The following is a 13714-nucleotide window of genomic DNA, read 5'->3' as shown; positions in this document are numbered from 1 at the left end:
TTCAGTTCACAGCAGTTTCACTTAGTTGTCGGCGGAAGTGTCGCGTTGGTGCACGTTTAGTTAGAAAGACAGAGAACATGAAGCATTTACCCGACAGGTTTTCCAACCTGTAGGAGGTAGTCGGAAGTCTCGTTGGGGGAATGGACTCTCATCTGTGGCTTCCCCTGTAGCTAGGCCGTCTTCCGTGGTGAAGTCGCCAATCCCAGGCAAGGGAAGGACGCACACGAACCCCACCACCGGCTGTAGCTATTAAAACGCTGTCGCAGGATTTCTAGCGTTTCTCCTTCGTGTGTTTCCTTGGTGCATCTGAGGGTCCTCCCCTCAGACCCGCCTTTATACTTCTTCACGAGATCGCAGGTGTCGATCAAGTTGCAGGTAATGCGATCTCTCTCTCAACCAGCCCACTTTGCCCGAGGGCTTTTCAGGTGGTCTCCATGAGACAATAGTCAAAGTCACTTTTATTCTGCGTCTTGGAAGAACGTGGTCTTTCGCACGTCTCTCTCTTGGGTCAGTTGACCCCCCTTAACTAGAGTTCTTGCGATTTTCACAAAGGAGGGGGCCAACGGCATAACAATTTACACTGGCAATACAATAACACCATGAATGTATCTTCATAAACTTCATAAAAAATTATGGCTACTTCATTAAGACTCTTTGTTCTAGGTAATGTAACCAGTAACTATTAAGACAATTGTATCTGACTCAATGGAGAGAGAGGGAGAGGGAAAGGGAAAGAGAATAGTTACATTCATTCTGAGTAACAACATGCTCACAGACCACTCTCTGTGTAATGAAACTTTTTGCAGTTTTAGGCTTTACTTTTGTACAATCTCCTATTAGAAATAATTCAGTATTTTACATTTACAAATAAAGTCACAAGAGATTCTGTAGATGCTGGAAATCCGGAGAAACAAACACAAAATACTGGAGGAACGCAGCAGGTCAGGGTGCATCTATGGAGAAGAATAAACAGTCGAAGTTCTGGGCTGAGACCCTTCATCAGGAAGCTTCATGAGACTTGATGATGGGTCTTGGCCGGAAACATCAGTTGTTTGTTCCTCTCCATAGATGCTGCCTTACATTCCTCCAGCATTTTGTGTGTGTTTACAAATATAATGCTCTCCATATTACTAGATGAAATTGATTTGGGACCTGGGTATGCCTTATTTATGATCATTTTTACAGCAAAAATAGTATAGAATTACTAAAATTGATCCTTGTAATTTTATCAAAAATCCATTAATTCTGATTTGAAGTGGCAAAATTTAATTAACATTGGAATAATTTATAATTACTCAAACACAAAAGTCTTAGTCACGTTAGTAACACAAGACACAGTTGTGGTTCAGTGCAATGAGTCCAATTATTTAATATCCAGCAGTTGTACAAAATATAGTTTGACCGCATTTACGAGTATCGCATATAGCTCTGGTCACCACATTGCAGAAAGGACGTAGTAGCAATAGTGCGAGTACAGAAGAGACCAATCAGGATGCTGCCTGGAACGAAGAATGTTGTTAAAAGGAGAGATTAAATATGCTGGCTTTATTTCCAGTGGAACTCGCAGACTGAGGACTGATCTTTCAGAGATTGATAACATTATGAGGAGCAAAGACAGGATGGGTAGAATCTTTTTCCAAGGGTAGAGGAGGCTAGAAGTAAAGGGGTATATGTTTAAGGTGAGAGAGGAGAAATTTAAAGGAGATCAGAGGGGTAAGTTATTCATAGAGAGTGATGAGTATCGTGAAAAGCTGTCAGAGGAATTGGTTATGGCAGATACGACTACAACATTTAAAAGTTCCTTCATTAGGAAAGGCAGAGAGGGATTTGGGTCCAAATGGGATTAGGGTAGATAACCATCACCTGTCGGCAGGGGAGAGGTGTGCAGAAAGGGACTGATTCAGTGATTCATAATTCATCCATTCAATTTTGAAGATTAGGCTCAGTGCTCTTCTCAGTCATATTTCCCAGCTAGAATGTTGTGGTTTTACCTGGGTGAACAGAAGTAATGGCATTATTCAGAGTGCAGCCTGATCTGAGTATCTTATAGTCAGGCACCAAAACTCTACTCTTTATACGGGAGAAAATCTGCAAATGTTGGAAATGCAAGCAACACGCGCAAAATACTGAAGGAACTCAGCAGGCTAGACAGCATCTATTGGGAAAAAAAGCACAGTTGAAGCTTCAGGCCGAAACCCTTCGGCAGGGGAAATAATAAAGTAGTGGTGGTTGTGTGTGTGGTGCGGTGGGTTAGTGGGTGGGGTTGTTGATCAGCCTTGCTGCTTGGGCCTGGTGGTCCTGGTGTGGATCTTACGTAAACTCCTCCCTGATAGGAGTGGGATGAGCAGTCCATGAACAGGGTGGGTGTGATCCTTCATGATGTTACTGGCCCTTTCTGTATATATGGCCTTGATGGCAGGTAGGCTAGTGCCAGCCTAGCGTTGGGCTGTTTGACTACCCGTTGTAGAGCTGTCCTTTCCACCATCGTGCAAGTTTCATACCACATTCAGGTAATGTTTCCAATAACAGTAAACTTGACATTTGCCATACCATCCTTGAAGTTTTTTGTTTTCTGATGCAAATGTTTCTAGCGTTTGTCAACACCTAACTTGAGAGGTAATGAATTTAGCTTTCCCTTCCCTTTCACGAGTAAATATATTTCCTTTCTCTCCCAGAAAAGATGCCACCCTCTCGAGTGTTGATGTTAGAAATATCATCACAAATTATGTGAAGTCCAATGAGCTAATAGATGCCTGCAATAAAAAGTAAGTGATACGCCTGACACGTTAATCTAGATTTAACTACTGCTCTTTGCTCCATTCTATTGTTTTACACTCATCATTGTATTTATTGTTACCCTTGGGTCTTTTTACCCTTGCAGTTCCTTAGCTCTATCCACAATGATTCAACACCTTCCAACTCTATGTCACCTCTTTCTAATGATTTGATTTCATTTTTTAACAACAGAGCAACACGGCCCCCTCTGCCTTCCTGCCTGTCCTTTTGATATAGTGTGGATCCTTGGGAATTACATTCCCAGCTATAATCTTCTTTCAGCCATAATTCAATAATGCCTACAGCTCCATACCTGCCAATCTGCAACTGTGCTGAAAGTTCATCTACCTTATTCTGTATACTGCATCGTTCAAATATCACATCTTCAGTCCTGTATTCACCCTTTTCGATTTTGTCCACCTTTTACGTTGCAACTCATCCTGCTGTTTGCATTTTTGCCCTATCAATAGCCTCTCCCCACTACCCGTTGCCTCTCCCCACTACCCGTTGCCTCTCCCCACTACCCGTTGCCTCTCCCCACTACCCGTTGCCTCTCCCCACTACCCGTTGCCTCTCCCCACTACCCGTTGCCTCTCCCCACTACCCATTGCCTCTCCCCACTACCCATTGCCTCTATTTGTAAACCAGCTACCTCATCTTCAGCACTATCATCCTCCTTTCCTATGATACCTCTTGCATTGAAATATGTGCAGCGCAGGACACTGGTCGCACCGTGCTCAACATTTTGATACCTAACTTTGTCTGAGGTCTCACCAACATCTGTCTCCACAACCTCTCCACTGACTGTTCTGGCACTCTGGTTCCCATCCCCCTACATCTCTAGTTTAAACCCCACTGTGCAGCATTAGCAAACCTTCCCACCAGGATATTAGTCCTCCGCCAGTTCAGGTGCAAACTGTCACTTCTGTACAGGTTCCACTTTCCCTGGAAGAGAGCCAATGATCCAAAAATCTTACGCCCTCCCTCCTACACCAGTTCTTTAGCCACGTATTAAACTGTATAATCTTCTTAGTTCTGGCCTCACTAGCACGTGGCATGGGTAGCTTAACTGAGACTTTTAGCTTTTATTAAAATGTTCTCAGCGATTTTAAGTTTACAGTGTAACACTGTGAGCTTCACACAGCAAGAAATTCCATTGCACCCTCGTGCATATGAGAATAATCTGACCTGATAATAACGGTACCAAAATGACCACAGCACTATTAAACAGAAAAATGAAGGGTTCAATGATTCATCGAGATCGGGAGCAGGTGTCGTCCTGCAGCCGTTCCTGAATCAGCTTCACTTGTCTCAGCGCTGAGCTGACTCCACAGCCTGTAGACTCACTTTCGGAGACAACAGCTCATGTCTCTGTATTATTTATGTATTTGTTTATTTCCATGATTTTGCACATTGGATGTTTGTCGGTTTTGTTGTGTGTGATTTTTTTTGTGGGGTGTTCCTTTATCTCAAGGTTGTATCTGGTATACGTACTTTGATAATAAACTTACTTTGAGTTTCTCATCATGTTCTGCTCCTTGTTTGTGTACCTTTGTCTCAGTCATTCTCTCGAGCACTCGGATTCCATGGTGCCTAGGGGCTGTGCAGTGGATCGTCACACCGTTTCAGAGTTTGCTGTTTCATCTTGCAGTGTGGTGCATTCCCTAGGGGGATGCTAAAACAAATTTTCTTCACACATTGGCGCATTTTACCTAGAAATTGGAAAAATTGCAAACGCAAAAACTTGATACTGTTACCTATGCGGAAAACTACTTAATATACATAGACTGTGATAGGCACATAACCTCTGTGCCTGTGATGCACTGTGTTAGGTTTTCCATTGCACTTGTACTCCAACCTGTGCTTGGATGTGTGCTTAGCCCACTGATCTACTCTCTACAAACATGAAAGTGTGGCTACTTACTTACTGCCCGTTGCGCTGCTGCCATTTTGGGCAGCAGTGACGGTCCTCCATCTCAGGCGATGTTCAGGACTTCCTTCTTCTCTACTGTCAGTCATGCAAGTCTCAGGTGTTGACTCAGGAATACCATCACACTCAGATGTAGAGGGATTCTTCATTGCTGCTTCCTTAACAATTTTGTTTGACCAGTCAGGATTATTAGTCCAGAGCTGAACCCCTGAACCTAGAGGACCGGTGGATCACTCTTAGTCTGTCCTCTGCCCTTTGACCTGTTTAGCACGGGTGACCCTACCAAGAGCCAAAGCACAAAGCCCTGACTCCAGCCAGCATAGCTCTCTGGGTCACTGAGGCACACAAGCCACAAGTTTCTGGTCCTCTTGGAGCACTGTTAGGCACAGCTCAAAAGTCTATAATTGCATCTGTAAAGTAGAGGACATGCCCGCTTCTCATTGATACAATCAGGAAGGAGGTACAAAAGACTAAAGTTACAATTTCAATGATTCAGGAACAGTTTCTTCTCTTCTGACATCAGATTTCTGAATGGACATTGAACCTGTGAACACTGCGTCATTACTTTTTTGCACTACTTACTTAACTATTTTATATATATATATATTCTTCCTGTATTTCAGTTGTTTTTGTTGTTATGTATTGCATTGTACTGCTGTTGCAAAAACAACAAATTTCACAACATATGCACTGATATTAAAACTGATTCTGATGTAGCTATGCGCAAATGTACTTCTGCCGATGTCAATAAACTGGACTTTGGACTATGTAATAGAAATCCAGATACTGTATCCACTAGTACTTGGATTCAACCCTTATCTAATATATTTAGTGATATTGGTTTAAGTCAAGAGGACGTAATTAATTTCATTATTCTTACCACACTGAGGTGATAACTTTATGTCTGTTTTTCCTATTCAGTTATGTCATTGTTAATCCCACTCTTTGTGACTGCATATTGGAAAAATCTGAGCACCACACTCTCACTAAACTCAAGTGGGATGATCTCTTTGCCAGGTAAGTTATTGAACTACCACAGTAAGACAGTAACATTGCAATTCTATTTACTGGGGTGTTGTAACAATAAGATTAATACCAATGTATATATCAAATATAGCACAGTACAGGCCCTTCGGCCCACAGTGTTCTGATAGATAGATAGATAGATAGATACTTTATTCATCCCCATGGTATTTGTAGGTCTTAACCTGCTCCACACATTCTCCATTAATGATTGTTGACCCTTTAACCTATTCTAAGATCAGTCTAAGTCTTCCCTCATAATAATCCCCGTTTTCTACCATCCATGTGCCAATCTCAAGATTCAAGGTTGTTTAATGTCATTTCCTGTTCATTCATTATGTGCTGTGTCATATGACCTGGACAATCATACTCTTTCCAAATTTTTCTACAAAAGTGGCTTGGCATTCAGGGCAGTGTCTTTACAAGACGGGTGACCCCAGCCATTATCAATACACTTCAGAGATTGTCTGCCTGGTGTCAGTGTCTTTACAAGATGGGTGACCCCGGCCATTATCAATACACTTCAGAGATTGTCTGCCTGGCGTCAGTGGTCACATAACCAGGACTTGTGATCTGCACCGGCTGCTCATACGACCATCCACCACCTGTTTCCATGGCTTCACGTGACCCTGATCGGGGGACTAAGCAGGTGCTACACCTTGCCCCAGGGTGACCTCATTTTCTGTACACTGGTGTAAAGGAGAACACAGTCGCTGTTACTCCATATCTGATGTAGCATATAAAAACCACAAGATAAAGAACACAATAATAAAAAATCACAATAAATATAAATACATAAGATTGATCATATATATAACTTGGTCGTATGTACATAAAGTAACACTAGGTACTGGAAAGTCCTTACATAAGGTGACTCGGACCAAATCTAGGAGTTTCTTAAATATCCCTAATGTATTTGCCTCAGCCATCTCCACTGGCGGGGAAAGTATTATATATCTTTAAAGTACACAGGCATTCTAGAGTGCCTCACCAAACTGTAATCAGACCAAAGACGTTGCCAAGGAAATGAAGTATTGGGGGCTTGACAAAAACCTTGGTAACATTGGGTTTTAAGAAACTTCAGAAGCTATAGAAGGGGAAATCTCACAACTCTGCACTGAACCAACTGCAGCTATGGACTCACTTTTGGAGACTCCGCAGCTCCTGTTCTGTGTATTGTGTGTTGTACTTTTTCAGACTATTTGCACAATTTATCCTCTTTTGCACATTGGATGTTTGTCGGTCTTTGTTGCATGTTTTCTTTTGTTAGATTCCATTGCATCTTTGTTTTGTGGGTGCCTGCAAGAAGATAAATCTCAAGGTTGTGTATGGTATACATACTCAAACAATAAGTTTGAACTTTGAGCGATGTTAGATGCCTGAGAGCAAGAGGGTCGCATGGCTCTTAGAAAAGGGTTAGCGGTACATCAAGTACCTGTGAAGAAGATTTGTGGATGCAAGAGGGTCTAAAGGGATGGAATTGTAATGAAGATGTTCCATTCGATGCATAGAGCTTCTGTAATCGAGCTTTTAAATAAAACTGTATCCGAGCTTGGTTTTAGTCATTCATAAATCTCTTCAGTCTGTCCAAAGCATCAGGGAACAGTCTGCCATTTACTTATTAAAATGCACGGCACTCATGCATGTGAAAGCAGTTATTAGTGCAGTAGGAGAGGACACTAATTACCCTCGATGGGGAAGGGTTTAATGAAAATTTAATTAACTCTTTTGCTAAATCTGATTTAATGCTCTAATGGATTAGAGATGCGCTTGTTTTACAGGTGTCTGGAGAGGCTGCAGGAATGTCATCAAGTGACTTTCCCTGGGCAGAAGCCAATCGTTCGAAAGGGCTGCATTAAACACATCGTCATTGATGTCGCACAGCGTGCTTCAAACAAAAAGGTCAGTGACTGTAAACTAACTACCCCAGGGATTGGCATGCATTCTTCTCAATGAGGATTTGCAGCTTTATCACGTGACCAGCTTTTATTGATTAACCGAGGTGTTCTCATTGACAATGTTAATGTTTACAGATATTCAGAGTTTATAGTATTATCAAGTTGTGAATTACTTGTATAATTTTTGCTGTGTTTTTGAATATATGGGTTGGTGATGTAGAATATACGCTCTGGCCATTTTATTAGATACCTCTGCATCCTTCGGTTTCCTCCCACGGTCCAAAGACTTACTGGTTGGTAGGTTAACTGGTCATTGTAGATTGTCCCCTGATTAGGCGAGGCTTAAATCTGGGGATTGCTGAGTGGCTCAGCTCGTGCCTGTTCTAACTGTATCTCAATGAGTAAATAAAAATACATCGGCTCCGTAACCTACAGACTTGCTGTCAAGGAGTCCACAACTCACATTCTTAGTATTATTTATTTTATATTTGCACAGTTTGTCTTCTTTTGCACATTGGCTATTTGTCAGTCTTTATTTTTGAATAGTTTCTCATAAATTCTATTGTATTTCTTTCTTTTCCGATAAATCCATGTGTGGAAATGAATGTCAAAGTAGTGTATAGTAACGTAGTGTATACATACTTTGATAATAAATTTATTTTGACCATTGCTATTTTCACAGGAATCTCACTTCATTTATACTGGCATTCTCTAAGTGTTGCCTGTATGTTCAGCATGTTTGCCTGTCTTATTGCCCAGTGTCCATAGGAGTCTTGCTTTTTATCCTGGTGCTGAGATGCACTACCTGATAACATATCTCCAGTACTCACTTCTACCTCCCCCACCCCCCACCACTTGCAAAGCAGCAGAACTGTAGCTATTGGGTGTCATTTCACTTCCTCTCTTTCTATAAACTGTTTCATTGTCTTTGCCAACCCAACTATGTTTCCAATACCTCTTTCCTGAACTTCTGCTTAGTATCAACCCAGGACTGTGTTGTGCCAGCCTTGATCTGGTGGGGTGACAGGAGGATGGGGTCAGGGCAGACGTGCACAAAATGGAAGAGATGCAAGTGAGGGCAATATTGATGGTGGAGGAAGGAAAGCCCCTTTCTTTGAAGAAGGAGGACGATTAAGTTCAGATTGGACTTTCCATCACCCGTCCTTTCACTTCCCCCTCTCATGGCCTTGACATCCTGTCAATGGGTCCTGCTTATTTTGCTGGTACTGTAAACAATTTTCCAAACTCCCAGCCTGTCTCCTTTCTGAACCTGCTCCCCGCTGTTTGCACTGTTGAGATTGAATCCCTCCCAGATACCCTTGGCTACTCCTTGTGCATTTTTCAGCCGTTCAGTCGATCTCAACCAGCTCTCCTTGTCGAGATTCAGGAGGGTGCAAGCACAGACCTTGTGAGGGATAGGAGCGTGGGCAGCTGGACTGGTCTGTAAACAAATCAGAATGAAACTCTCCTGTTTCTCTGATCCAGCATGATCTTCTCTCTGGGTCACTTGTTCCATGTCCCTCCTTAGACCTTTCTTCTCCAGTTGGGATCACTTTTTTTTTTGTTTTTTATGCCTTTAAAATTTGTGGCTTATCGTTATTGTCGCATGTGCCAAGGACCAGGGAAAATATTTAGCATGCCATCCATGCAGATCAATTTATTACATCTTTGCATTGAGGAGAAACAATAACAAAATATAGAATGAAGTGTTACAGTTACAGAGTTAGTGCATTTTAGGCAGGCAATAATGTGCAAGGCCATGTCAAGTAGAATGTGAGGTCAAAATTCCATCTTATTGTATGAGGGGACTGTCAGATGGTCTTATAACAGCAGATAGAAGCTGCCTCTGAGCCTGGCCATATCTGCTTTCAGGGTTTTGATTCTTCTGCCCAATGAGAGAGGGGAGAAGAAGGAATATCGGAGATGGCTGGGGTGTTTGATTATGTTGGCAGCTTTACCAAGGAAGTGGAAATGCAGACATTACACGGAGGGGAGGTTGGTCTGTGTGATGTACTGAGCTGTGTCCACAACTCTTTGCAGTTTCCTGTGGTCATGGGCAGAGCAGTTGCCTTACCAAGCCATGAAGTGTCCAGATAGGATGTGGATATGATTTTTGTGGTAAATCAATAAAAAATTGGTAAGAGTGGAAGGAGACATGGCAAATTTCTTTAGTCTCCTGATGCACTATTTTGGTCATGGTGTGATGGTATCTTGGTTATGGACCCGGACTATTGACGATGTTCTCAACCCTCTCAGCCTTGTGTGCTGTGATTCACATTTGTGTCCCATACTCTGAAATTGTCCATCCACCTCTCCCACTGTAGACACCTCTGTGTGCTTCTCTTTTGCTTGGTATTACACTTATAGATGTGCAGGTTGTCCTTTTAATACAGGAATTTACTGTTTGACAGGTAACACTGATCAAAAACCTCGAAGAGTACGGCATTGATCCTCAGGTCATTGGAAACGCCCTTCAGTTGAGAGCCCAGGCCAGTGTCACCTTGAATCCGATCCCTGGAACAAAGGATAAGATGGTCCTTCAGGTTCAAGGGAACCAGGTTAATCATGTTGCCAAGCTCCTAACAGGTAAGTACTTGTGCTTACACATTCCCCTGTAAAATAACCATTTGTTATAATAATCCTTTGGAAGGATGAGAGGGGATCTGATTGAAACGTATAAGATTATTAAAGGATTGGACACACTGGAGGCAGGAAGCATGTTCCCGCTGATGGGTGAGTCCAGAACTAGAGGCCACAGTTTAAGAATAAGGGGTAGGCCATTTAGAACAGAGATGCGGAAAAACTTTTTCACCCAGAGAGTGATGGATATGTGGAATGCTCTGCCCCAGAAGGCAGTGGAGGCCAAGTCTCTGGATGCACTCAAGAGAGAGTTAGATAGAGCTCTTATCGATAGCGGGGTCAAGGGATATGGAGAGAGGGCAGGAACGGGGTATTGATTGTGTATGATCAGCCATGATCACAGTGAATGGTGGTGCTGGCTAGAAGGGCAGAATGGCCTACTCCTGCACCTATTGTCTATTGTCTATTGTCTATTGTCTTTCATTAGACGAGTTCCTGGGATGTTTTGGGTTGTCTTGTCATCAGTGTCTAAAGAAGCTGGATCAAAATTCTTCGGAATTTTGAAGGAGGAGGGCTGGTATTTTAAAACACGATAAGATTAGAAGGAAACATAACAGTGTATGTTGAGATGTTTCCGGGGAGAGGGTCTCTAATGAGGGGACGTATTCACAAAGTTGGAGATGGCCATCTAAAATCTAATTTATCCAGGGCCTGTCTCACCCCTCCCCGTTTATACCACCATCTCCCCTCTCCTCTATCCACTCTCAGATGCAGGGTCTCAGCCCAAAAAATCAACAGTTCGTCACCACTCACCCCCAGCCCCACCCCTCCCCCACAGATAGTCCTTGATCTGCTTCCCCCAGCAGATCGTCCTGATGAAGAGTTTTAGCCCAAAACGTTGACTGTTTATTCCTCTACATAGATGCTGCCCAACTTACTGAGTTCCTCCAGCATTTTGGAGAATTCTGCAGAATCTCCTGTGTTTAAGATTGTTTGATGCTCCAAGTTTCATTTTTTGCAGTGCCTTGTGTCCTAAAAACCTGCTATAATCCTTCAAGAATAAATTTTGCTATTTTGCCTGATGGAAGTAGTGGTCTTTAGCCCGTACATGAAATATTCCCTCCGTATATCATTTATGCACACTGTCAGCATCAAAGGGTGATAGATTAATAATAATCAATAGCTAGCTAAACTAATCTGACTACACACTGTCCATATTCCTCCATTTTTCTCACATTTATGTTCCTATCTAAACATCTCCTAAAAGTCCCTGAAGTATGTGGCTCCATCACATTCAGGCATCTGCCACGTTCTGTGTTTTAACAAAACCTGCTCTTCACATCTGCTTTAAAATGAACCCCCCTCTCACCTTAAAATGCATGCCCTCTGGTATTAGACAACTTAATACCTCTCATCTCCATTGTGAAAATGTACTTGTAACAAAAATGGCATTTTTATCTGTAACAAAATGGAACCTGAGTCCTTGACAAATTGCAAACCAGCTGATTATGCAGACGGGCAGATTGTACCTGTACTGCCCTCGCTGGTGTGTTTTAACATTAACTAGACAGGCAGCCAAACTCCATTCATGAGAGGGTAAGGGTATAGCCTCCAAGTTCCTTGGTTTTATTGGAGACTCAGTGGCATAACAGAGTGAATGAGGGGTGAAGCTGAAAAACAAGTACAGTGCCGTTACCATGCTGTTCCATTCACACAAGTAAACATACACAGGCAAGTAAGAACTTTGTAAGGTTCCCGAAGGTAAATATTATAAGGTTCTGACAAGTAAATACTACAAATATATAATACGTGCAAACCATTAGCATCTAGGTTAGTGTCTAATGAACTCAAAAATGACATTCTGTGTTGGTAAAATCCTATTGATATCTTTGGCTTAACTTCTAAACAATACTGCATCAACTTACAAGCAATGCTTCTACTGGGGGAACAACAGGATGGCTTTGGATAGACTCTTCTTTCACTCCCAACATAAACCTCTGGCCTACTGCCAGCCAATATGTTTTTCTACTTACTACTTCCTAGCTGCACAGGAAGTAACCTAATACAGATCAGAAACTACTTATTAAATTAAAAGCTGAGTGTGCTTATTCGCGTAGAAATACAAATGAATTACCCAAAGGGCAGAACAGTACCCTCTCCTTGACGGCATTGGTAGCTGCACTTGTGTATAAAGGAGTGGACTATGCCATCTTTTTTGGAGGCTATCACCAGCTCTTGTGCAGTGATAAGCAAAATAAATGCGCTTATGATTGATCCACTCTGAGTAATTTGTTGTTTGTTATGGGACGTAGTGAATAGGTGCAAAACACCATCCCAAAAGTCCCTGATGTTTCTGCCTCCACCACCACTAACGAAGATAGTAATCATTATTACATTATGCCGCATATTCACTGTTTCCATTTTGACATCTGCATCAATTATTTGAAATGGCGGTCCTGGGAATTATGACATTCTCTCTAACGATTGTTTGTAATCTTGTTACAGAGGAGTACGGCATCCCATCAAAATATATTCAAGGTTTGAATAAAGCCCCAAAAAGTGGCAAGAAGAAGAGATGATGGACAATTCAGCTGCACTACCAGTCTCTGTTTCTATTAGACTTCTAGGCAAATCTTTAATTAGTGATTTCCGAAGCAGGTAATGAAAGAGCAGGCGGGTCCGTGTAAAGTACCCCACTTGGATAAACCATTTGAAAGGAATAGCCCAAGCGCTAAACCAGCCCTGAACTGTGAGTGGATGGAATAAGTTGTATTCACTGCTGGGAAGGTGAGGTCACTGGCAGATCCTAAGCCCTCTCTACTTTGCAGTGTTCTGGGCAAATGCATTTTCCAAAATCTCTCAACAAAGAGTTCATTGTGCAATGCTGTCCGAGTGACTTCAATATGATAAAGTACAGTAGAATTGTAATAAAACTCCATACACTAAACCTTCTGGCAGTGTGTGTTTAATGCAGTGGACATTTGTAGATGATTCAATCATACGGAGGTTGTGGGTGTTGCTAGTGAAGCCAGTGGTAATAGCCTGAAAAGGAGGGTAATGGCCCATTTCCAAGCATTGTGAAGGACAAACGAGGGCAGATTAAGCCCCAAAAGTGAGACTTTCTGTATCAGTATTAGTGCTGATCTAAATCAACACACACAAAATACTAGAGGCACTCAGCAGGTCAAGCAGCAGCTATGGAGAGGAATAGAGTCGACATTTTGAGCCGATGTTGAATTTCATGATGAGGGGCTTCAGCCTGAAACATCGGCTCTTTATTCATTTCCATGGATGCTTCCTGACCAGCTGAGTTCCTCCAGCATTTTGTGAGTGTCCTCTGGATTTCCAGCATCTGCAGAAGCTCTTGTGTTAATGAACCCTGACCTTTTTATGTTCAGCCTCCAATCATCCAGAGAGCGTATTTCCAGCCCCCAACCTAACCCATCCCATCATCTTTTTTAATTTAAAGCTACCACCCGGTAACAGGCCCTTCCGGCCCAACGAGCCC

The 13714-nt window shown here is 42.4% G+C and overlaps 1 protein-coding gene across 2 annotated transcripts in view; it reads left to right on the top strand.

Moving 5' to 3' along the window:
- The window catches only part of eif2d (eukaryotic translation initiation factor 2D), a 53448-nt gene extending 40295 nt beyond the window's left edge, over positions 1-13153 (top strand). For both annotated transcript variants that reach the window (XM_073030867.1, XM_073030868.1), the window contains 5 exons: positions 2676-2765; positions 5627-5722; positions 7510-7630; positions 10038-10212; positions 12712-13153. In XM_073030867.1, the coding sequence (XP_072886968.1) occupies positions 2676-2765; positions 5627-5722; positions 7510-7630; positions 10038-10212; positions 12712-12785 (556 nt within the window). In that variant the 3' untranslated portion in view covers positions 12786-13153. The remainder of the gene's footprint in view (positions 1-2675; positions 2766-5626; positions 5723-7509; positions 7631-10037; positions 10213-12711) is intronic.
- Positions 13154-13714: the final 561 nt, after the last annotated feature.

This window comes from Hemitrygon akajei, chromosome 27 (genome assembly GCF_048418815.1).
Source record: "Hemitrygon akajei chromosome 27, sHemAka1.3, whole genome shotgun sequence".
NCBI classification, from domain to species: domain Eukaryota; kingdom Metazoa; phylum Chordata; class Chondrichthyes; order Myliobatiformes; family Dasyatidae; genus Hemitrygon; species Hemitrygon akajei.
This window is presented reverse-complemented; position numbering and strand designations above follow the sequence as displayed.